This window comes from Pecten maximus, chromosome 7 (assembly GCF_902652985.1).
Source record: "Pecten maximus chromosome 7, xPecMax1.1, whole genome shotgun sequence".
Classification (NCBI taxonomy): domain Eukaryota; kingdom Metazoa; phylum Mollusca; class Bivalvia; order Pectinida; family Pectinidae; genus Pecten; species Pecten maximus.
In genome coordinates, this window is record NC_047021.1 from 43,383,162 (window position 1) to 43,407,928 (window position 24,767).

At 35.8% G+C, this 24,767-nt stretch overlaps 1 protein-coding gene across 3 annotated transcripts in view; it reads left to right on the forward strand.

Annotated features, from left to right (window-relative positions):
• The window catches only part of LOC117330920 (forkhead box protein P1-like), a 73,818-nt gene that overhangs the window by 20,527 nt on the left and 28,524 nt on the right, over window positions 1-24,767 (forward strand). For 2 of the 3 annotated variants that reach the window (XM_033889480.1, XM_033889481.1), the window contains exons 1-2: window positions 1,426-2,820; window positions 24,482-24,616. In XM_033889480.1, the coding sequence (XP_033745371.1) occupies window positions 2,287-2,820; window positions 24,482-24,616 (669 nt within the window). In that variant the 5' untranslated portion in view covers window positions 1,426-2,286. Of the gene's footprint in view, window positions 1-1,425; window positions 2,821-24,481; window positions 24,617-24,767 lie in introns of those variants that run through there. The other variant, XM_033889482.1, reaches the window with a different exon arrangement.

Sequence of the window (24,767 nt, forward strand, 5' to 3'; positions counted from 1 at the left end):
TATCCAATATAAGTCGGAATAACAAGTTGTTGAGGTGTGAGCTGGCGTACAACTGTTTAATGTCGTCTCTTCGTCATGTTATACAACCTCTAATACAATCTAAATGAACCACAAAATTGATAAATACAAAGTTAACACCAAAATAACACTTCTTTCCAAGTTTCTCTGTGGTATAACGCAGAAGAGGTCTTCTTTTGGCACATATTGAAATATTTTGTAAAAATGAGGGGGAAGACCTAGCTAATTTGAATCCTGTGGCATTCATCGGCTGATAATACACTGATATTCTTTGATAAGATTTTACCAGTGTTACAGCCAGGATGTTAGTATTTAGAACAATTTCCTCAGTTAGATGAACGCTTACATGAATGGGAAACAGACATGTCTGTTTTATATATACAGTGTTATCGAGATATCTGGTCAGATCAAGTATGAACATCACTTAGTAGGAGGCTTGTAAACAAGAATCAAATGTTTGAAAATAAGAAATAAACTTAACATTTAAAATTAAGAATTTAGCTGAATACTGAATAAATATGAAGTGTCTCTATTATGACCTTTTTTGGCATGCGGTCATCTGAAATTTGGTGATTCATGGCAGGTTCTTCTTGAAAAGTAGTTTTTTGGGGAGGTACTTATTAAACCAGTGTGATTTCCACCATCAGCATCCATTTCATCTAATATTTATTAACAAAATTATTTTCAAATTTTCTACAGGAAAGCATATTACAAAATTTAAACAAAATTAACCAAGATATTTCCTTAAATCCAATCATTTTTTCCTATATGGACAATTTTAAGTTTAAAGAATTTGAATGTCCTTAACGAAGTTGATGAAACTGAGGCCAGAATCCTATTGGGTAGTATATGTAGTACAGTATTTTGTAGAATGGATGGAAGTACCTGTGTGAAGTATTGCCTGGTAAGATGTTTTACAAGGGAGACAACAGGTGCTTGCTCTATATATTCTGTGTAGTAATTAATCAATAAGTTAGGTAGATTGTATCTGATATTCTGTTTATTTAGATACATGAATGAGTTCTATCTGACAGGATATAGGGGGAAATCCTGACTCCCTCAAATTTATTGGTAGCCCGAGTTTCTAATTCCAGATGGGGGAGTTCTGTGACTGGCAAGGATCCTAAACACACTTACCGTGATAAAAACATGGTGTAGGAGGCCCTTCATTAATGTTGGTCTGACAGACACACTTTAATTCAACACAGATCTATGTTTTAATGTACAGTGGTCTAAATCTGATACATGTTTAGGAAATGCTATATATATATTCTCCTAGTCGACCTCTGACCTTTTGTCCAATCTGACCAATGATAACCCAAGGCTGACAAACCTGGGAAGTTTTGATTATTCCCTTTGCATGTAGCATTTATTTCTCTGTCAGTCAGAAATTAGCAGCTGATTGACAAGCTTAGTGCAATAGAGGGCTGTCGGCAAGCCAGTGAACAGTACACTAGGTCTTTAGGCCAAGTGTGAGAGACTGTCATAGTGTATATACACCTGTATACACTCACACCTGTACTACCACAGACGCACAGTGGCCTCTCGCTACGCGATAAACTTAATCTGGTGATAGAAAAATAATCATTGTTGGCTGTAATTTGTACATAAAGACAAGAAAAGAAAAAGGAAAAACGCATTTTTCTTAATTGCTGAGTGTCTTTCTTAACATTGGGACTTTTATATACCTGTGGAGACACTGCTTTATGTGGGTACATCAAGTCGAGGATTGGATGCTGATCGGATTGTAAAGGTCAGATACCTTTTGCTCTGGTTTGTTTGAACATCCATTGGCAATAGGCACAGCAGAGTAATTATCTGTTCCACACCAAACTTACAAACTGTGACATGGAGAACGCACCACTCAAAAAGCACAACCGAGATTTGTTTAAATGCAGGTCAGTAGTTTTATATACAGGATGGAAGGCTTGTCTCTGTGCTACAAGTCTTGAGAGCTCATTGTGAACACTACTCCAGTTTACCAAGTGGCCAACAAGAGTCAATGTTTTTTGTGTTTCCTTTCTGCCTACTGTTCATAATTTCAGTGTAATTTGTGAAGTTGCTCACGGATTTGACGTTTGATTTAATATTGAGAAGACAGGGACACTTCAAGTCGACATTTGTCATCAAGTGGATAATTAACTACCTTCTGGGAAATTTCGTTATGACATCACTTTTTGACAGTTTTGCATTTTAAGACTTTTAAGTTGGAGTTTTAACTTCTGTATTTACTTTTTCTGTGTGATATATTGAATCTACTTTGTGACAATGAGTCTCAAACTGGACAACCCCCACTTTACCAATGGTGATGTTCCCCCGTTTTATGGCAGTAACCCTCCTCCCCCTCTTCTTCATGTGTCTCGGGACCAGTTTTATCATCATCTTGCCTACCTGGAGGATGAACTGTGGCACAATAACTCCAATGTGGCACTGCCACACAAAAAACGCAGCAAGCACCTGACCTCTCCACCAACGGCCGAGACACAGGAGCATGTATCACCGCCGTTATTCCGAAATGAGGAACCGAATCACCCTTCCCTTGCTACACCCTCAGAATCGGACAGTGACAGTACTAGTACGCGCAAGCGGCACGAAAAACACCTGGCTCGCCAAGCCAGCTATAGTGAACTCCACCATGAACCATTTCCTAAGTCTGCTGGGATGATGAGGATCTGGGAACGAAGTCAATCCCAACCTAGTAGTAGGAGGACCAGCCCCCTAGGGGGCCAGGAACAGGGGCACACAGATTATCGGGATGTCAGCTCCATGGTGACTAAACATAAAGCAGCCCTTTCCCCACAGGTGAGACCATTCATCATATCCCAGTCTGTAAATCCATGATTCATGATCAAATCTTTACCCCCAAACAATTTTCGGACTCATTTTGTACAAGCGGTTGTCTTAAATTTTAAAACTATATTTTTATCTAATATACGTTTGATTATGAGATTTGCTAGACAACTTCCGTCAGTTTTGACAGAATGTCACCACCTTATATGGTACTATATATATATATCCATGTTCTCCGTAACTGCCTTGTTTCATACACAGCCCGTGTTCTGCTTTTCAATGTTTCTTTTCCAAGGGACACCTGGGTTATATTTCGGTTGTTAAATGATATAAATTGGTAGATGCTTGTTTAAATGCCAAACTCGAATTGTGTTAGTATCGATCTGTCCATCTCGTATGTAGTATAAATGTATTTATTTGTAGAATCTTAAGTTTGTTGGGATCAATTCTATATAGTAACTTGGTTCTAGACTTCAGAGTTATTATAAGGGTGACCCATTCTCCCTATCTTAGACTCAGGACATCTGAAGTTAGATTTCTTCTCTAGATTAAGGTAAAATACACTGAAGTTATGGTCTTAAGATGTGAAATATAATTTGGGAAAATCTAGTTTTAAATAGTGCAGGTATTATATAGTATTTCTGATATTTCTCCCTTATTACAAAGCTTAACAAAAAACTTAAACTCAAAATTGAGAAAAAATATAATTGGCATAGACATTTTTAATTTGAAAAAAATAAAGTTATATAATATATAATATTTTTATAGGTATGTCAAATTTTATATAATTTGGAAAAGAATTATGTTAAAACATATATACTGCTATTGGATTTTCTTTCTTTCAATTGATCATTTTGTATGACTAGTGTTGATTGACTGTGTAATTGTGTTTACAAAGAAGTTAAATATCAACTTGAAGAATTTAAAAAGATAAACCTCCTTGGAATATTAGTGAAAAATATCAAATTACAAAAATACTTGAAACTTAAATGTGTTCTTTCATCATGTGTTGGCAGTGTTCTTCAGATCCTATTAATACTTACCGATTGTTTGAATTGGTAGAAAAACGGTAGGATTAGTAATCATAAGGTTAGCATATTGATGGGCCTTGTCACTAACTGTCCCCAGTGGCATTCAGTACGGACTAGTGTGTGCCTTTAAGGACTGCACCCAGTCACATTTTGTTGTTTAAAACACTTAATTTCAAAGTGATCTTTAACTCATTTTCATTGAATGATTCACCTTGGAGAAAAAATGATTGTAGAAAAAAACATAATTGAACAATTGATGTTTAAGTAATTACATGAAGTCGTCGTTGAGCACTTACAACATATGATATTGCATAACAGTGGGGATTTAAATGGATTTAATGTACATTTAAACTTTAAAGGTCAGAAACATTTAAATTACTATAATCAGTATATTTAAATGTTTTGAATCTGCTGAAATCGTGTCAAAGTACAAAAGGATTTAATCTTTTGATAGTAAAAATAATTTTTGAAGAAACTGAAGTGTATTTATAAAGAAAAAATATCAAAATGTATTTAACGAATGTGTCTTTTAGATGTTGACATGTACTTCTTATTAAATGATATGTTATTTTGTACAGATTATTGCTGTAGAAATTTGATATATTTGTGGGTGTGATTTAAGTATTTGGACAATAATTTAAGCCTTTTTGATAATGGTCTGGTATCAATCTTTTTTGGTGAGCAAGACATTATTATTGGAGCAAAATTGTAATAAATTGAGATTTTTTAAAAATGATTCTTTTGAAAATACCTATTAAATGGTGATTTGTTGTTCACATCATTGGTACTAATTATTCGGGATCTAGAATTTCAGCAGAATTTTAAAGAAATGTCTTAAACATGTCTGCTGTCCCACACTATAACTATAATTCTTGTGAGCTATCTTAGATCTCTACTGATAAAAACAGCACTCAATAATTAGCAGACATCTGAATAAAAATATTTAAAGCAAAATTTTTTTGAATAATGTATTATTTGTGGTTATTTATTAAATTTTTTGTTAAGGTCTGCAAAATGTTTGACAATAAGTGGTTGTAGTTTTATGTGCAGTTTTGTAGAACATTTACATTTTTACATGATATATTATATCAATTATACATCTGATAACAAACACCTCTGGACATGCAGAACTTAAAACCAATAAAACATTTTGATGATACTGATCACAATCTTTATCACTCAACATCTTGATATCATTCATAAATAGCCATATCAGTTGGCGGTGTATTAGAGGCCGAATAATGACTGTTTACTTAACTAATTATGCCAGCATAGTTTATTTAAACAATAACCAATTAACATTGATAAACACATGCGGGCAGAAATGATCATTTATCATGAAACACATGTAGTCATATATACCTAAGGTTTTATATACATGTAAAGGTAGCTTCAAGATCCACTGATAAAATTTCCATTATCTTTTGTATTTATACTCCAATAAAGCGTGTCCTGCTTTGTTTGGATACACATGTATGGGGTAGTCAGGATTGTTGTGGAATTAAGATACTATCAATATGATAGCCTGCAATTTTTATTATTAATATTGATATCATAATATGAGGAGTGCAAAAGAGGGTATTGATATGTGTGTGTTTGAGAGGAGCCTATCGCACCAGCAATCTGCAACTATCTAGGTATTGTAAGCTTATATAAACATAAACAATACCCCTTACATACAAATATATATACCCCACAGAGCTGTCTTGGACTGTCAGACAATCGGATGTTCTTTTAGTATCAGATATACAACAATATTTGATGTATGGCATATGAAGTGATGAGATAATGAACCGGGTAATTTGACCCGCTGGAAAAATCAATCTTCTTCATTCAAAAAATGTCTGGCGATTGATTCTAGCTAAAACAATTACCACCTGGCAAACATTACATATAAAAAGTTATAATATTGAATCTGCAGTAAGCTATGTTTGTATCACTGGATATATATGATAATTCCAGATAAACTTTAGTATACTGTCTTGTCTCACACATATCAGTATAACTCCTACTGTATCATTACACTTATCAGTATAACTCCTACTGTCTCGTCTCACACATATCAGTATAACTCCTACTGTCTCGTCTCACACATATCAGTATAACTCCTACTGTATCATTACACTTATCAGTATAACTCCTACTGTCTCGTCTCACACATATCAGTATAACTCCTACTGTCTTGTCTCACACTTATCAGTATAACTCCTACTGTCTTGTCTCACACATATCAGTATAACTCCTACTGTCTCATCTCACACTTATCAGTATAACTCCTACTGTCTTGTCTCTCACTTATCAGTATAACTCCTACTGTCTTGTCTCACACTTATCAGTATAACTCCTACTGTCTCGTCTCACATTGATCAGTATAACTCCTACTGTCTCATCTCACACTTATCAGTATAACTCCTACTGTCTCGTCTCACACTTATCAGTATAACTCCTACTGTCTCGTCTCACACATATCAGTATAACTCCTACTGTCTCGTCTCACACATATCAGTATAACTCCTACTGTCTTGTCTCACACATATCAGTATAACTCCTACTGTCTCATCTCACACTTATCAGTATAACTCCTACTGTCTCATCTCACACTTATCACTATAACTCCTACTGTCTCGTCTCACACATATCAGTATAACTCCTACTGTCTCATTTCACACATATCAGTATAACTCCTACTGTCTTGTCTCACACATATCAGTATAACTCCTACTGTCTCGTCTCACATTGATCAGTATAACTCCTACTGTCTCATCTCACACTTATCAGTATAACTCCTACTGTCTCGTCTCACACTTATCAGTATAACTCCTACTGTCTCGTCTCACATTGATCAGTATAACTCCTACTGTCTCATCTCACACTTATCAATATAACTCCTACTGTCTCGTCTCACACATATCAGTATAACTCCTACTGTCTCGTCTCACACATATCAGTATAACTCCTACTGTCTTGTCTCACACATATCAGTATAACTCCTACTGTTTCATCTCACACTTATCAGTATAACTCCTACTGTCTCGTCTCACACATATCAGTATAACTCCTACTGTCTTGTCTCACACATATCAGTATAACTCCTACTGTCTCATCTCACACTTATCAGTATAACTCCTACTGTCTCATCTCACACTTATCACTAGAACTCCTACTGTCTCGTCTCACACATATCAGTATAACTCCTACTGTCTCATCTCACACATATCAGTATAACTCCTACTGTCTTGTCTCACACATATCAGTATAACTCCTACTGTCTCATCTCACACTTATCAGTATAACTCCTACAGTCTCGTCTCACACTTATCAGTATAACTCCTGTCTCGTCTCACACTTATCAGTATAACTCCTGTCTCATCTCACACTTATCAGTATAACTCCTACTGTCTCGTCTCACACATATCAGTATAACTCCTACTGTCTCGTCTCACACATATCAGTATAACTCCTACTGTCTTGTCTCACACATATCAGTATAACTCCTACTGTCTCATCTCACACATATCAGTATAACTCCTACTGTCTTGTCTCACACATATCAGTATAACTCCTACTGTCTCATCTCACACTTATCAGTATAACTCCTACAGTCTCGTCTCACACTTATCAGTATAACTCCTGTCTCGTCTCACACTTATCAGTATAACTCCTGTCTCATCTCACACTTATCAGTATAACTCCTACTGTCTCGTCTCACACATATCAGTATAACTCCTACTGTCTCGTCTCACACATATCAGTATAACTCCTACTGTCTTGTCTCACACATATCAGTATAACTCCTACTGTCTCATCTCACACTTATCAGTATAACTCCTACTGTCTCATCTCACACTTATCACTATAACTCCTACTGTCTCGTCTCACACATATCAGTATAACTCCTACTGTCTCATCTCACACATATCAGTATAACTCCTACTGTCTTGTCTCACACATATCAGTATAACTCCTACTGTCTCGTCTCACATTGATCAGTATAACTCCTACTGTCTCATCTCACACTTATCAGTATAACTCCTACTGTCTCGTCTCACACTTATCAGTATAACTCCTACTGTCTCGTCTCACATTGATCAGTATAACTCCTACTGTCTCATCTCACACTTATCAATATAACTCCTACTGTCTCGTCTCACACATATCAGTATAACTCCTACTGTCTCGTCTCACACATATCAGTATAACTCCTACTGTCTTGTCTCACACATATCAGTATAACTCCTACTGTTTCATCTCACACTTATCAGTATAACTCCTACTGTCTCGTCTCACACATATCAGTATAACTCCTACTGTCTTGTCTCACACATATCAGTATAACTCCTACTGTCTCATCTCACACTTATCAGTATAACTCCTACTGTCTCATCTCACACTTATCACTAGAACTCCTACTGTCTCGTCTCACACATATCAGTATAACGCCTACTGTCTCATCTCACACATATCAGTATAACTCCTACTGTCTTGTCTCACACATATCAGTATAACTCCTACTGTCTCATCTCACACATATCAGTATAACTCCTACAGTCTCGTCTCACACTTATCAGTATAACTCCTGTCTCGTCTCACACTTATCAGTATAACTCCTGTCTCATCTCACACTTATCAGTATAACTCCTACTGTCTCGTCTCACACATATCAGTATAACTCCTACTGTCTCGTCTCACACATATCAGTATAACTCCTACTGTCTTGTCTCACACATATCAGTATAACTCCTACTGTCTCATCTCACACTTATCAGTATAACTCCTACTGTCTCATCTCACACTTATCACTATAACTCCTACTGTCTCGTCTCACACATATCAGTATAACTCCTACTGTCTCATCTCACACATATCAGTATAACTCCTTCTGTCTTGTCTCACACATATCAGTATAACTCCTACTGTCTCATCTCACACTTATCAGTATAACTCCTACTGCTCGTCTCACACATATCAGTATAACTCCTACTGTCTCGTCTCACACATATCAGTATAACTCCTACTGTCTCGTCTCACACTTATCAGTATAACTCCTACTGTCTCGTCTCACACATATCAGTATAACTCCTACTGTCTCGTCTCACACTTATCAGTATAACTCCTACTGTCTTGTCTCACACATATCAGTATAACTCCTACTGTCTCGTCTCACACATATCAGTATAACTCCTACTGTCTCATTACACTTATCAGTATAACTCCTACTGTCTCATCTCACACTTATCAGTATAACTCCTACTGTCTCATCTCACACTTATCAGTATAACTCCTACTGTCTCGTCTCACACTTATCAGTATAACTCCTACTGTCTTGTCTCACACATATCAGTATAACTCCTACTGTCTCATTACACTTATCAGTAAAACTCGTACTTTCTCATCTCACACATATCAGTATAACTCCTACTGTCTCGTCTCACACTTATCAGTATAACTCCTACTGTCTCGTCTCACACATATCAGTATAACTCCTACTGTCTTGTCTCACACATATCAGTATAACTCCTACTGTCTCGTCTCACACTTACCAGTATAACTCCTACTGTCTTGTCTCACACATATCAGTATAACTCCTACTGTCTCATTACACTTATCAGTAAAACTCGTACTTTCTCATCTCACACATATCAGTAAAACTCCTACTGTCTCGTCTCACACTTATCAGTATAACTCCTACTGTCTCGTCTCACACATATCAGTATAACTCCTACTGTCTCATCTCACACTTATCAGTATAACTCCTACTGTCTCATCTCACACTTATCAGTATAACTCCTACTGTCTCGTCTCACACTTATCAGTATAACTCCTACTGTCTCATCTCACACTTATCAGTATAACTCCTACTGTCTCATCTCACACTTATCAGTATAACTCCTACTGTCTTGTCTCACACTTATCAGTATAACTTCTACTGTCTCATCTCACACATATCACTATAACTCCTACTGTCTTGTCTCACACTTATCAGTATAACTCCTACTGTCTTGTCTCACACTTATCAGTATAACTCCTACTGTCTCATCTCACACTTATCAGTATAACTCCTACTGTCTCATCTCACACTTATCAGTATAACTCCTACTGTCTCGTCTCACACTTATCAGTATAACTTCTACTGTCTCATCTCTCACTTATCAGTATAACTCCTACTGTCTCGTCTCACACATATCAGTATAACTCCTACTGTCTCGTCTCACACATATCAGTATAACTCCTACTGTCTCATTTCACACATATCAGTATAACTCCTACTGTCTTGTCTCACACATATCAGTATAACTCCTACTGTCTCATTTCACACTTATCAGTATAACTCCTACTGTCTCGTCTCACACTTATCAGTATAACTCCTACTGTCTCATCTCACACTTATCAGTATAACTATTACTTTCTCATCTCACAATTATCAGTATAACTCTTACTTTCTCATCTCACACTTATCAGTATGTCCTTTTCTAAAAAAAATTCCTTTTCATCACCTGAGGTACATTGCTATACCCCTTTAAAATGTCATGAGTTTGCTGGTCTTGCACATGGTGGCAGTAAAACAATTGTTTTGCTGTACAGTCTTGTACATGTACAAGGAGATCGAACCATCCATTCTGTACTTGTTATATAGACATCTATTATTGAGACTATTTTAATTGATTTTAATTGATAAATTAGGAACCATACAGTATCTACACGATGTATACTAAGTACATCAGAGTACATCAGAAAACACAAGGTTTCCTATCAGCGATTAGTGATGATTGATGAATGTTAATTTATAATCCTGGGCAGAAGTCTTCTTTTCATGGAATTTGATCCTATCTGTGAAAGTGTACATCAAAAGCATGAATATCTTAATAAGATTTTAATTTTGATAATTCTACATATTTACAAACAACATTGCAAACTGAACAAAAAATACATTCTTGTGTATTAAGTAATATTCTATAAAAAACAGTTTGTATTTGATGAAAATTGTTTGAGAAAGGATGATTTCATTTCCTTTCTAAATTGCACAGCAAGTTTTATTATTGTGAATAAATTATTTAGTTGACTGCCACATTGTAAAAGTGCAGAAGTAAACAGACCACCAATGATGTTGTTTATGGAGAGTTTAGTGGTGCAGCATACATGTTATCCTCATCACCTGGTTGGACTCAAAATGTTATTATTACAAAAATTTGTAAAACATCTTCGTCACCGTTCGCATTTAAGTGAAGTCAAATTCTATACAAATTCACCAAAATATTGCTTTCTCTTAAGTTTTTTTTTAAGTACGTTTTATGATGTTGACTTTTCACCATAGGTAGTATTTTAATTTTTACACCTTAATTGTGGGCACTAGAATGTCTCAGCTTTTTTATAGCACTATGAAAAATCACATTATGATATGATAATATTTGTGAATGTTGTATTATGTTAGCTGTGTTAGATTTATGTGTTATTTCATGCGAGTGTTAAAATTCGGCTGAAAAGAAGGGATGCACGGTTGGTGGAGTAAACAAGACAGAACATCCTGTCATTACCAGCTGTTTTCTTGTTTGTATTTGCTGAAAACATTCGGGGAATATTTATGATTTCTTATCGCCATCGTTTATCAGGCATGGAAGGAGTCAACTTTAAAGAAAAGTGAGGTACAAGTGACATTAGGTACTGGAGTGATACAACTCGACATTAAATTGTATCAGTGTTAAAACCTTGTTTATCTACCGAGAACCTCACATCAGATCAAATTCTCTGGTCTCGGATATCTTGTATACCAGGTCTCTCACCTGAGGAAAAAGAGACACGATTCACAAAAACACACGATATAGGTGGTGTAAATCTATAGATCAAAACGACAACTTTACAATTATCTTAAAATACTTGTCAATTTCTCCTGTAAGTGTATGGGTCAAATTGCTTAATTTTTTCATTTGAATGAATTTTACTTTATAGAAATATGTACTTCAATAATTTGGATTGAGTTTAAGTTTAAAGGTGGATGAGTGGCTCAGTGGTAACAAACTCGCCTTTTACCTAAGCGGCGGGGGTTTGATTCCCAAATCAAAGGGGTAAAGGTATGGATCCCTGGTTCATCTGCCCGACCTTGTAGGTTTTCTCCAGGTACTCTGGTTTCCTCCCACAGAAAGATCTGTTGGGTGCTTCCATCCGGGCCAACATACATGATATATATAAGTTGTTTCGCAGTTGTTGTAAAAGAAAAAGTTTACATTTTTAAAGGAATATTTACCTAAAGCATAAGTTTCCATACAAATGCTCGTAATGCATGGGGTTTTATTTTCAGCATTGGAGTTCTGGTGAATGGTATATATGTGTACATACTGCAAACAGATTAATTCTTGTAAATACATAAATTTGTAGGAGAGTTTAAAATGACTTACCTGGGTATTCTAAATTTAGGATTTCAGATAAAAGAAACAGTTTGAAAAACAAATTCACAAAACATGCAAAACAAAACAAAATGTTTGACTTTGTTGTAAATGTTTCTGAAAAATTGTTTGCAAGAAACCTAATATGTGATAACCTAATTTGTAAAATCATGCATAGAAAAATAGAGAGAAAAAAATTGTCTCAAAAACATGAATAATTCATGGAATTGGATGAATGAAAGGTATTCAGTGTAGAAGAACTTGTTAAAACGCAAGTTACTTGGTGGCTACATTTTCTGCAAACACATTTCGAGGGTGATTTTCATGTAAATTTATATTATATTCATATTCTACCCTCGTTCCTTAATTTTGAGGTAGAATAACAATTTTGTTTATATGTTATTGAATGCAGCTGAAAAATTGATGATAAGTCGGTTTGAGCTCTATAGTTCTTAGCTTGTGTCATATAAAATTATTAAGCAAGTTACATGAATTCAGGGGCTTCGGTGGCATAGTGGTTAAGGTGTTCCTACACTTTATTACCAGCCCTCCACCTCTGGGCTACGAGTTCGAAACCCACGTGGGGCTGTTGCCGGGTGGTTTTTCTCTGGGTATTCTGCTTTCCTCCATCTCAAAAACCAGGCACCTCCTTAAACCAAACATGAATTCAATGACATCCATTTGGATATGAGTGTAAGAATCTGTTTATCACATAACACATATTCTCATGTAATAGAACTGGACTGGGCTGACCACTGGTGACCATGCATCTAGCCCAAATAGTTCGAGTGTCCATCTAGAGTTTGGAGGTCTGTGGTTCGAGTCCTGGTATGGTTGTTGCAAATTGCCTGTCCTGTTACATTTGATTACCAACTAAATACCCATGAAAGGGGGTATAGATCGAGTCTTGTGTGTGTCTCCGGGTTCAAGGATTTTGTTGAAGGAGGGAGGAATGTAGCAGAACTTGACTGGGTTAAATGCCAGTGGCCAGTTCAATGGTTAGATTGTCCATCTAGAGATTCGGGTTCCGCAGTCTAGTCGTCGCATTTTTTGTCTCGCTACATTTAAGAAAACTATTTCGAATTCTAATGTTAATTTGACAGTAAACGGGCAAATTTCAATTAGGGTGCAGTTACAATTGAGGCGATCATGTGACATCATTTATGAATGACATCACATTACGAACATTATGATGCACGTGGTATACCGGACGACCGCAGAACAGGCCATCGTTATGCAATCAAATTATTTCCTTGCGATCATCAGATGTAAATTAGTATATATATATAGACATTAATATATAAATAGACATTTTCTGCGACACAAGCAGTTCTAATTTATAAGCGTAAGTGGGACATGGTTAAAGGTCTAAATGGCTCGCTCTGCCGTTAGGTATGAATCCCTTATAATTAACTTTTACTTAAGCACCACGGTGAGAGACAAATTAAGGAATGCTGACTTGATTTTCAATAGCTACATGCACTTGGTGTAGTTTTAATGACGGTACATACAGGTTCTGAGTGTTCGGCCACAGTGCATCCAGTGGGGTTGTAACAAAAGAAATTGATACACACGTGTCAACTTCTACTTGTGTTTGAGGAAATAGGCAGTTGAGGTTCAGCCGAGGCCACCTCATTTGGTCAGAGACTTCAAACAAACCAACTAAATAATAAGTTGTTAGAATTAGTAAATACACCCTCATTAACAAAGCGACTCAAGTCCTTCTCATATTTACAAGTTTACTTTCATAATCTAGTTTGGTATTTTTATTTATTGTGTGTGTGGGGGAGGGGAGGGGGGGGGGATGAGAAGGTCTATAAACATAGTTTATTTAAGCTTACTCAAAAATATCATCAAATGTTTCCTTTTACAAACAGTAGCAACATTTGAATGGTTGTATATTAGCTTATAATTTTTAACTTCTCCAGTTTATGCTAAAAATTAAAGATGACTATAGAGCTATGCTGTTGGAATTTTGGGAATATGCATTCTTTTCCTCAAGTTGTCCCATGTTTTTCAGAGGATGTTTTCGGATGTTGATAAGGACATTTCTTTAAATTTGTTCTAGACTTGAATAATTAACTGCAAAAAGTCTTAATTATTTTCATACGAGACAATTTATGATAGAAATATATGCAAACTACAAACAAATCTGCAATAAGAGTTGTGTGCTAATTTGTTATGTAATTAAAAGCCTGTCTTGAAATTCATAATTAATCAAATATAAATTCACAGATATATGTATGAAATTATACACGAAAAATTATTAAAACACTGTTATCAGGCAGTCCCCATGATACTCTGCTATGACGTATTATAATTTATTTTAATCTGAAAATTATAATACAGCTACATCATTATTAACCATATTCCGAAATTGTTACTTACTTATTAAAATGAAATTTGTTCCACATATAGCAATTATTCACATTTATTTCATTTAAAATCTACAACTTGTCAGTTTGTTAAGTGGCAGTTATATATATCTAAATTACTTTTCTAATCCATAAATAAGCATGACTCCGACATTAAATTGTACAGAGTACTCGGTGTGTCTATAAAGTAAACATATGTTAATGAGAACCAATATTTTAGTGACTAATATTGATGTAAAATTAACATGTGCTTTCTAAGACTGAAATACTTGTATCTCCAGCTTTTGAGGTTTAAAATAAACATGTATATGATTTATATCTGAAGAGCTCACATGAGGGAGTGAAATTAAGTGCTAATTTAATTTGTGCCTGTTTCAGTTTTTATTATTTTCAATATATATTTATTTTTCACAAGGACACTATAATTTTCATACAAAATATATATACCAGGTATATATAAATAATGAAGTAATAGTAGATACAAAATATATATACCAGGTATATATAAATAATGAAGTAATAGTAGATACAAAATATATATACCAGGTATATATAAATAATGAAGTAATAGTAGATACAAAATATATATACCAGGTATATATAAATAATGAAGTAATAGTAGATACAAAATATATATACCAGGTATATATAAATAATGAAGTAATAGTAGATACAAAATATATATACCAGGTATATATAAATAATGAAGTAATAGTAGATACAAAATATATATACCAGGTATATATAAATAATGAAGTAATAGTAGATACAAAATATATATACCAGGTATATATAAATAATGAAGTAATAGTAGATCTTCAGACAGTGTGTTTCCAGTTTTATTTTTATTTATATACATACAAATACAGGGTTTCATTTAAGCATTGATTAACAAATTTTGTTTGCAAACTGTATGAATCCGCATAGCGGATTCTTACAGAAGTTTGCAAACAAAATTTGTTTCATACCCCGATGAAACTAAAAAATAATTGACATCAACGCTTATAATTAATTTTTGAAAATGATTTTCTAATTTAAAACTTGTTTTATGTACAATTTTACTGGTTTTAAATGGGATTCTTTTTCTCAAATCAATAGCAAGGTCAATTGTCGTATTGTGACGTCACATTTTTTCGCGCCATTCTCGGAATTTCTTTCATAGAAGAATGAAAAGAATTTTTTCGGCCAATCACATTTGAGTATTTACCATGAAAACAAAGAAAATTAATTATAGAAATGTATAGAGTTAGACCTAGTTGTCTGGTTTATACAGGTGTCCAGATTATACAGGGTTACATAGAACTGTACATAGTGGGACCTAGTTGAAGAATTTAGAACCTTGATGATACCATTGGTAGTCTGTTTTATACAGGTGTCCAGATTATACAGGGTTACATAGAAATGAACACAGTTGGACCTAGTTGTCTGGTTTATACAGGTGTCCAGATTATACAGGGTTACATAGAAATGTATACAGTGGGACCTAGTTGTCTGGTTTATGCAGGTGTCCAGATTATACAGGGTTACATAGAACTGTTCATAGTGGGACCTAGTTGTCTGGTTTATACAGGTGTCCAGATTATACAGGGTTACATAGAACTGTACATAGTGGGACCTAGTTGTCTGGTTTATACAGGTGTCCAGATTATACAGGGTAACCTAGTGGGACCTAGTTGTCTGGTTTATACAGGTGTCCAGATTATACAGGGTTACATAGAAATGTATACAGTGGGACCTAGTTGTCTGGTTTATACAGGTGTCCAGATTATACAGGGTTACATAGAAATGTATACAGTAGGACCTAGTTGTCTGGTTTATACAGGTGTCCAGATTATACAGGGTTACATAGAAATGTATACAGTAGGACCTAGTTGTCTGGTTTATACAGGTGTCCAGATTATACAGGGTTACAAAGAAATGTATACAGTGGGACCTAGTTGTCTGGTTTATACAGGTGTCCAGATTGTACAGGGTTAATATAGAAATGTAGACAGTGGGACCTAGTTGTCTGGTTTATACAGGTGTCCAGATTATACAGGGTTACATAGAAATGTATACATTGGGGCCTAGTTGTCTGGTTAATACAGGTGTCCAGATATACAGGGTTAATATAGAAATGTAGACAGTAGGACCTAGTTGTCTGGTTTATACAGGTGTCCAGATTATACAGGGTTACATAGAAATGTATACAGTGGGACCTAGTTGTCTGGCTTTTACAGGTGTCCAGATTATACAGGGTTACATAGAACTGTATACAGTGGGACCTTGTTGTCTGGTTAATACAGGTGTCCAGATTATACAGTAAAACATCTATCTCTATATATATCGTAGTTAGATTTTGTTGAAGTTCTGGTTAAATTATCACAGTAATACAGAGATGGAATTAAAACAGACTAAAGAACTCACTTTTCTGCTGCTGGAATATATCAAGTTTGCTTTATTGTTTTGTCAATAAAATTACATTGCTGCCAATGCATTCTCTTCCAGTCTCATGTATACCTGACATGTTGTTTGGAAGGCATGATAAGTTATTTATGATAGATCCACATAATTCAACACAATTTCTGAAACCTAAAAGCTTAGAATTGATGAGTGCACTTTAACAAAGTGTTGTTTTGAAGAATTCTATTTAATTTTCATGAAAATAGGAGGAGCTTCAGTTGCCTCACAGGAAGTGGAGAAATAATGGCCTTGTTTGTTGCTGTCAACACCTTGAGTAATTCATAGCGCAGTTAATTTCTCAAACTTGATCAGCCATCCTGTTGTATATATATTGTAATAAAGCTCATCGTCTGACAAGCCACAATTAAATTTGTGAAGAGACACACAAGAACGGAAGAGATGCCTTTTTTCAGTACATACAAATTAACATGACATAGCATAATCATTAATTTATGAATGATGTAACAGTGAACAATGATCTCAAGTGTTGAGTGTGGTGATTCACAATAATTCAGGTATATCTTAATTATAGGACCAAGTGATTGACAGGTAGTTCATACACCTGGGTCTTTGTAACTTCAACCTAATAACGGTAACATTTGATAGAGGGAAGAGTTGATGAATTTGAAACGTCCATGTTATATGAGGGATCACAAGACTACACCCCTCCCTTCTGAGTCAGGACTTGTAGTAGCTGTCCCATGTAAGTTTATCAGTTCGTGTTTATTTGTTTTCATCCTCGGGAATTTAAAAGTACATCAGGTGTCTGTTCCCTGTAGACACAAACTCATCTCGAGTGATTCCCCTCAACTTCTTAGTCGTTGATGGATAGATTCAATTTAGGGATAATTACACGTTCGTCATTACCAGTAGTATCAAAATTAATTAATCGTGAATGTTTTTAAGTGCTATGAATCATTTTCTTTTGTTTTAAATTAGATGGTATTGTTTCAGTGGAGTTTTCATTCAAGTGATTTTAAGTATTTACTACCGGCGACACTGTTCCCCAGAGGCCGCGACCTGCCGTACGATATTAAGTACATACTTTACTTAGAGGTTTTAAAGTCTGCGGTTTAGGAACCTGAAATGAGGGGGTGGAATTTTAGGTGTTGTTTTTTTCAACACTTTCTGATATATTATCCAACACTTGAAGCAGTTTGAAATGACGAAATGAAGGGATCAAGCCAACATTTTGTAATCCAACACTTTGTGTAATTCAAGATACAAAATAAATTATGTTTAAAAAATTTTTCCATTTTTAACTGTATGCAAACTTTTACTATAATTTGAATTTTCGCAATTTAATTTTTTTTTTTTTCGGTTTCCAGATTCAAATATCATAAGCCATCAGACTTGGTAATAATCAGATTAAAAGTTCACATTTTCACCTGCAAATGCACGTGCAAGAAAAAAAACAAACAAACAAAAAAAACCCCATAAAAATGACTGTTATACCATATGTTGTGATGTATTTTTGCCGTTTTTTTACCAGGTACCCAGGTACAAGGCACGAACACAAATGTACATGACCATAACTAAAAATCAATGAATGCACTTGGCATCCTTTGCTATGTTAGTCAACATCTGTGAAAACAAGTAGTTGTGTTTACTACAATGTGCAGACTATTAAGAGATTAACGAGGAAAAGACCAATAACCCAGAATTGTTTGCCTGCAGCAGATGTGTTTTTACTGCAGTTCATCGGAAGAACTAGAGGTGCTGGTCATGTTGTTCCCTAGACATGTTGTACAAAGCGTACCAGCGAGATTTGACGGTAGAATTAGAAATTTGCCGGAAACACTACAACGTTTACATTTGTCTCACCTGTCCCGTTTTATAATCACCTAATTAATTGCCCACCTGTCAGCCACTGACAGACAAACTGATCAAAGGCTATACAAACTACCTGACAACATCAACAACACCATCTCATCAAGATCTGCTCCTATGTTTTCTTTTACATTTCCTGACAATATTTTGTAAGAAGAGGATAAATATCCGCAGGTTTCCATACCCTTTGGCTTCATTTTTTTTTTTTTTTTTTACCTGGAAGATTTGTGAAAAAAAACCTTATTCCTAATTAACACTTAAGGTCATTTTGATTTGATGAGATTTGATAAGAATTTTACTTAGAAATTGAAATTAAACAATTTATTTCTTAAACACTTTGTGATATAAAGATAAGATATTCATCTACAATGGTTTGATATTACAATGTAATTTCCAGAGCTGTAATCATTATACAGTTGTGTAGACGATCAAAAAGCAGGATTATATAAGTGGATCAAATTCCTACATAAATTCTGTATGGAATATAAGATGTGCAGGCGGATAATGTAGGGCAATACTGTATATAAGAACAGAAGATATTTCAATTATACAGGAGAGTGGGTGGATGTTGTATGCACGATATTGGTCAGATAAACTAACACATATTAAGGATGCACCGATTTATCTTTGTACTCTTTTTCTTAAAATAAATTAGCACTAAGTACTGTGTTATAATTGGGGATAAGAATGTATATGTTGTGTGATAATGAGGGCAACTGCCCTACACAAGGGACTGCATCCTGCGGAGGCTTGTGTAGAGTTTCAATTGTAATTCACATCATGAATGAAGATGGTGGGAGTCTCGGCCAGGCTGCTGAGGGGCTGGTGTCGGCTTTCAGGACAGGATTTTGATAGCATCCTACAATTGTATATATATATATGGATTAGGTGACCTACTGACACATTTCCCTACTACAGGCAGATCAGAGGATGGCCCAACAGAACATTGCCCTTATTTATAATAAGTCAGTCTATTGTTTTTCATTACCTATCATTAAACTGTCAGCTCATGTTTCACAAAACAAATATTATAAAAGATTCAATTTATACCCTAGCTGAAATGACACATCGTGACCCAGTAAATGGACCAGTATTGTTTGTTTGTTTGTTGTTTACTGCCTAATGACACAGTATAAGGTCAAAATTTACAACCTGTACAAGGTTAAACTGGTAAAGCTGTCAGAGACAAGCTAGCTGAGGATATAGAGGTGGTACTAGTACTGTAGAGGGAAAAGATCAACATTTTCTGTAGAGGGAAAAGATAAAAACATTTCTGTGTAGTGTAGAGGGAAATTTAAGGATTGACATTTGTATTGTAGAGGGAAAAGATAAACATTTTCTGTAGAGGGAAAATTTCCTGTGTTCTGTAGAGGGAAAGATTGACATTGGTATTGTAGAGGGAAAAGATATACATTTTCTGTGTAGTGTAGAGGGAAATTTAAAGTTTGACATTTTCTTTATTCTTTAGAGGCCTAGGGAAAGATAGACTTTTTCTGTGTACTGTATGTAAGTTTTGAGTTACATGAAGTTAAGAAGTTAAGTGTTCAGTCAGAAGTGATTTGATAATATTATCATTTTATGCTTATCAGGTTAAGAAGCTATAGTTTTGAAGCTGTAATTTGAAATATGCGATTATATTACCGTACTCATGTAAAGATTAATAAATAAACAATTATAAAATTCTTTTCACTCCACCAGTTTGCCTATCATGTAACAAAGTTTTTGTTAATTTTAATTTTTTTTTTATAAATTATTGTAGCTACTTGCGCTGGTTTGAAACAAAATAACACCCAAAAGATTTTAATTATGATTGTCATTCTCTGTCTAACGACAGGGTCCAGAGATTGTCAGTCTCTGTGTAAAGACAGGGTCCAGAGATTGTCAGTCTCTGTCTAAAGACAGGGTCCAGAGATTGTCAGTCTCTGTGTAAAGACAGGGTCCAGAGATTGTCAGTCTCTGTCTAAAGACAGGGTCCAGAGATTGTCAGTCTCTGTCTAAAGACAGGGTCCAGAGATTGTCAGTCTCTGTGTAAAGAAAGGATCCAGAGATTGTCAGTCTCTGTCTAAAGACAGGGTCCAGAGATTGTCAGTCTCTGTGTAAAGACAGGGTCCAGAGATTGTCATTCTCCGTCTAAAGACATGGTCCAGAGATATGAGGTGAACTTTAACTATACTCTTGATGTGGTTAAAAGCTACACACATATCCTATAGAGTGTGCGATGTTTTTTCCCCTGTCGATGTATGTACATTCATAGGTGTTTTATCTCGTTAACATCTTATCAAGTGTCTAAGATTTACCGGATCATTGCTGGTGTATAACTGCTACATATACACACCAGGTATAAAATGTCCTCATCGTTCTGTCATACAAAAACCCTAAGTGCCCTGTTAGTAAACAATATCGGCCAACTTAAATGTTCCTATTTAATTAGAATACAAACAATGTCTGGGACCTGCTTTGTTTCCAAGACTTGAATCTCCTGAGCCCATCTGTCTTTGGCCTGGTCTACAGGTGACAATTAAGTAGGATCCCTATATATTTCTTTTACCATCGGCCTATAGTACATACATTTGTACCAGTAATCACCTTAATTTCTTATCCTCATTAAATTTCGGATCTTAAACCATTTTCCTTTTCAAATGAGTTTAATGAGTTCATTTTTAAGTCAATATAATGTTTTTTTACTTGAGACACAGTTTGCACTCGGCGAAAAAAATTTGAAAATTAAAATGTTTGTGCAAATGAACTTTTAATTGTGACAATAATTAAATGCCATGTACATCACACACTTAAGACATCACATGGTAATACAATAAGTATAAAGTGCAATTTATTCCAAGATTAATTGGAGATAAGTGTTTTCACACCTTGATTATCTATGACAATATATTTTTATTTAGTACGAGATTCATATGGAACTCATCATGCAAATTGAGATTCCAAGATCCATTTTCAAGCGTTTTTTATGGAAATTAAAATCTGTTATTAAATATGTGTTATTTTCTTGACGTCATAATATGTTCTACATACATAATTAATAGTTTTTTATGTTTTATATCATTAGAATGGAGAAATATGACTATACTAACAATTAAGATAGGCCGTGTAAGTAACATGACATATTTACGACAGATTTTCAAATAAAATAATTTGCTGATGTTTCAAGTGGCGCTAATGGGGTTAATGCTGTTAAAAATTTGATTGATTACGATTTCTCTTTTGTACATGAATACATTCCCATAAAATAACTTAGAAAATCATTCGTCATTGTGAACAGAGCAGAGTTTTCATGTATACAGTTTATTTCTGTTCAAATGATTGATCATAATGAGGGATATATATATATATATTTATGTACCGGTATATTATCTATTGTATATCTGAAACAAAGAAACACAAAGTAAAACATCGCATTGTTGTCGACCTTCGCCATGTCATAATCAATAGCAACGATTGCTGTGCTGAAAAATAAAGCTGCTCTAAATATTACACAAAGACCACCTCTGCTTCATCATCTGGATTATTAGTTGCTTGTCAAAATAGACACGATATGTCATATAAACACTAGCAAATGTTTATCTGAAGTTTTATGACAGGAACTACCAATGTCTTAGTGGTAAGGGACCGCGGTGGCCGAGTGGTTAAGGTGTCTTGACACTTTATCACTATATCTAGCCCTCCACCTTTGGGTTGCGAGTTCGAAACCTATGTGGGGCAGTTGCCAGGTACACTGACTGTAGGCCGGTGGTTTTTCTCCGGGTACTCCGGCTTTCCTCCACCTCCAAAACCTGGCACATCCTTAAATGACCCTGACTGTTAATAGGACGTTAAACAAAAACAAACCAAAATCTTAGTGGTACCACATGAACTACCAGTCTTAGTGGTACCACAGGAACTACCTGTCTTAGTGGTGCCACATGAACTACCTGTCTTAGTGGTGCCACAGGAACTACCTGTCTTAGTGGTACCACATGAACTACCTGTCTTAGTGGTGCCACAGGAACTACCTGTCTTAGTGGTGCCACAGGAACTACCTGTCTTAGTGGTACCACAGGAACTACCTGTCTTAGTGGTACCACAGGAACTACCTGTCTTAGTGGTACCACATGAACTACCTGTCTTAGTGGTACCACAGGAACTACCTGTCTTAGTACTACCACATGAACTACCTGTCTTAGTGGTGCCACAGGAACTACCTGTCTTAGTGGTACCACAGGAACTACCTGTCTTAGTGGTACCACATGAACTACCTGTCTTAGTGGTACCACATGAACTACCTGTCTTAGTGGTACCACAGGAACTACCTGTCTTAGTGGTGCCACATGAACTACCTGTCTTAGTGGTACCACAGGAACTACCTGTCTTAGTGGTACCACAGGAACTACCTGTCTTAGTGGTGCCACAGGAACTACCTGTCTTAGTGGTACCACATGAACTACCTGTCTTAGTGGTGCCACATGAACTACCTGTCTTAGTGGTACCAAAGGAACTACCTGTCTTAGTGGTACCACATGAACTACCTGTCTTAGTGGTGCCACTTGAACTACCTGTCTTAGTGGTGCCACAGGAACTACCTGTCTTAGTGGTACCACAGGAACTACCTGTCTTAGTGGTGCCACAGGAACTACCTGTCTTAGTGGTACCACAGGAACTACCTGTCTTAGTGGTGCCACAGGAACTACCTGTCTTAGTGGTGCCACATGAACTGCCTGTCTTAGTGGTGCCACAAAAAATGACTGCCATTTCCCCCTATGACTGCCGTTTCCATCTATGACAGCTATTTCCCCCTATGACTGCCGTTTCCATCTATGACTTTCGTTTCCTTCTTTGACTGTCGTTTCTATCTATGACAGTCGTTTCCTCCTATGAGTGTCATTTCCTCCTATGAGTGTCATTTCCCCCTATGACTGCCGTTTCCATCTATGAGTGTCGTTTCCCCCTATGACTGCCGTTTCCATCTATGAGTGTCGTTTCCTCCTATGAGTTTCGTTTCCTCCTATGAGTTTCGTTTCCTCCTGTGAGTGTCGTTTCCTCCTATGACTGTCGTTTCCTCCTATGAGTGTCGTTTCCGTCTATGACTGCCTTTCTGACTATGACTGCCGTTTCTGTCTATGACTGCCGTTTCCTCCTATGACTGCCATTTTCATCTATGACTGCCATAACCTCCTATGACTGCCATAACCTCCTATGACTGCTCTATGACTGCCATTTTCATCTATGACTGCCATAACCTCCTATGACTGCCATAACCTTCTATGACTGCCATAACCTCCTATGACTGCCATAACCTCCTATGACTGCCATTTTCATCTATGACTGCCATTTTCATCTATGACTGCCATTTTCATCTATGACTGCCATAACCTCCTATGACTGCCATAACCTCCTATGACTGCCATAACCTCCTATGACTGCCATAACCTCCTATGACTGAATGTTCCACCAAGACTGCAATGAATTATCTTTTGATACTTTTGTTTTTCGTTGTACAATACTACTGCCTCATTATAAATCCTAATGTGGACACCCAGGTCAGTGATGTCTTAAAATAGGATGTCGACAGCTAGATATAGATAGTGCAGTATCAGTTCTACAATTTACCTTATTTTGTCCACAGAGCAATGGCATGATGGAGAAGGGAGGCGACCACGAAGGTGTCATTAACTTGTCCACTGTGACCAAGGAAGGGCCGTCCCCACCAACACATAATGGTGACTCTCACTCCACAGAGAACGGGGACATAGAATCTCAGGTAAGTTGTATCTGATATTGTTGGGGGAAATTTACAATGATGTCACTTGGTTTGTGAATTAACTGGACTGTCTCCTGTATATTCTTTTGTACACAATTTTTTTTTTCATAATAACTTTTTGGAATAACATGTAATTAAAGAAAAAAAAGGT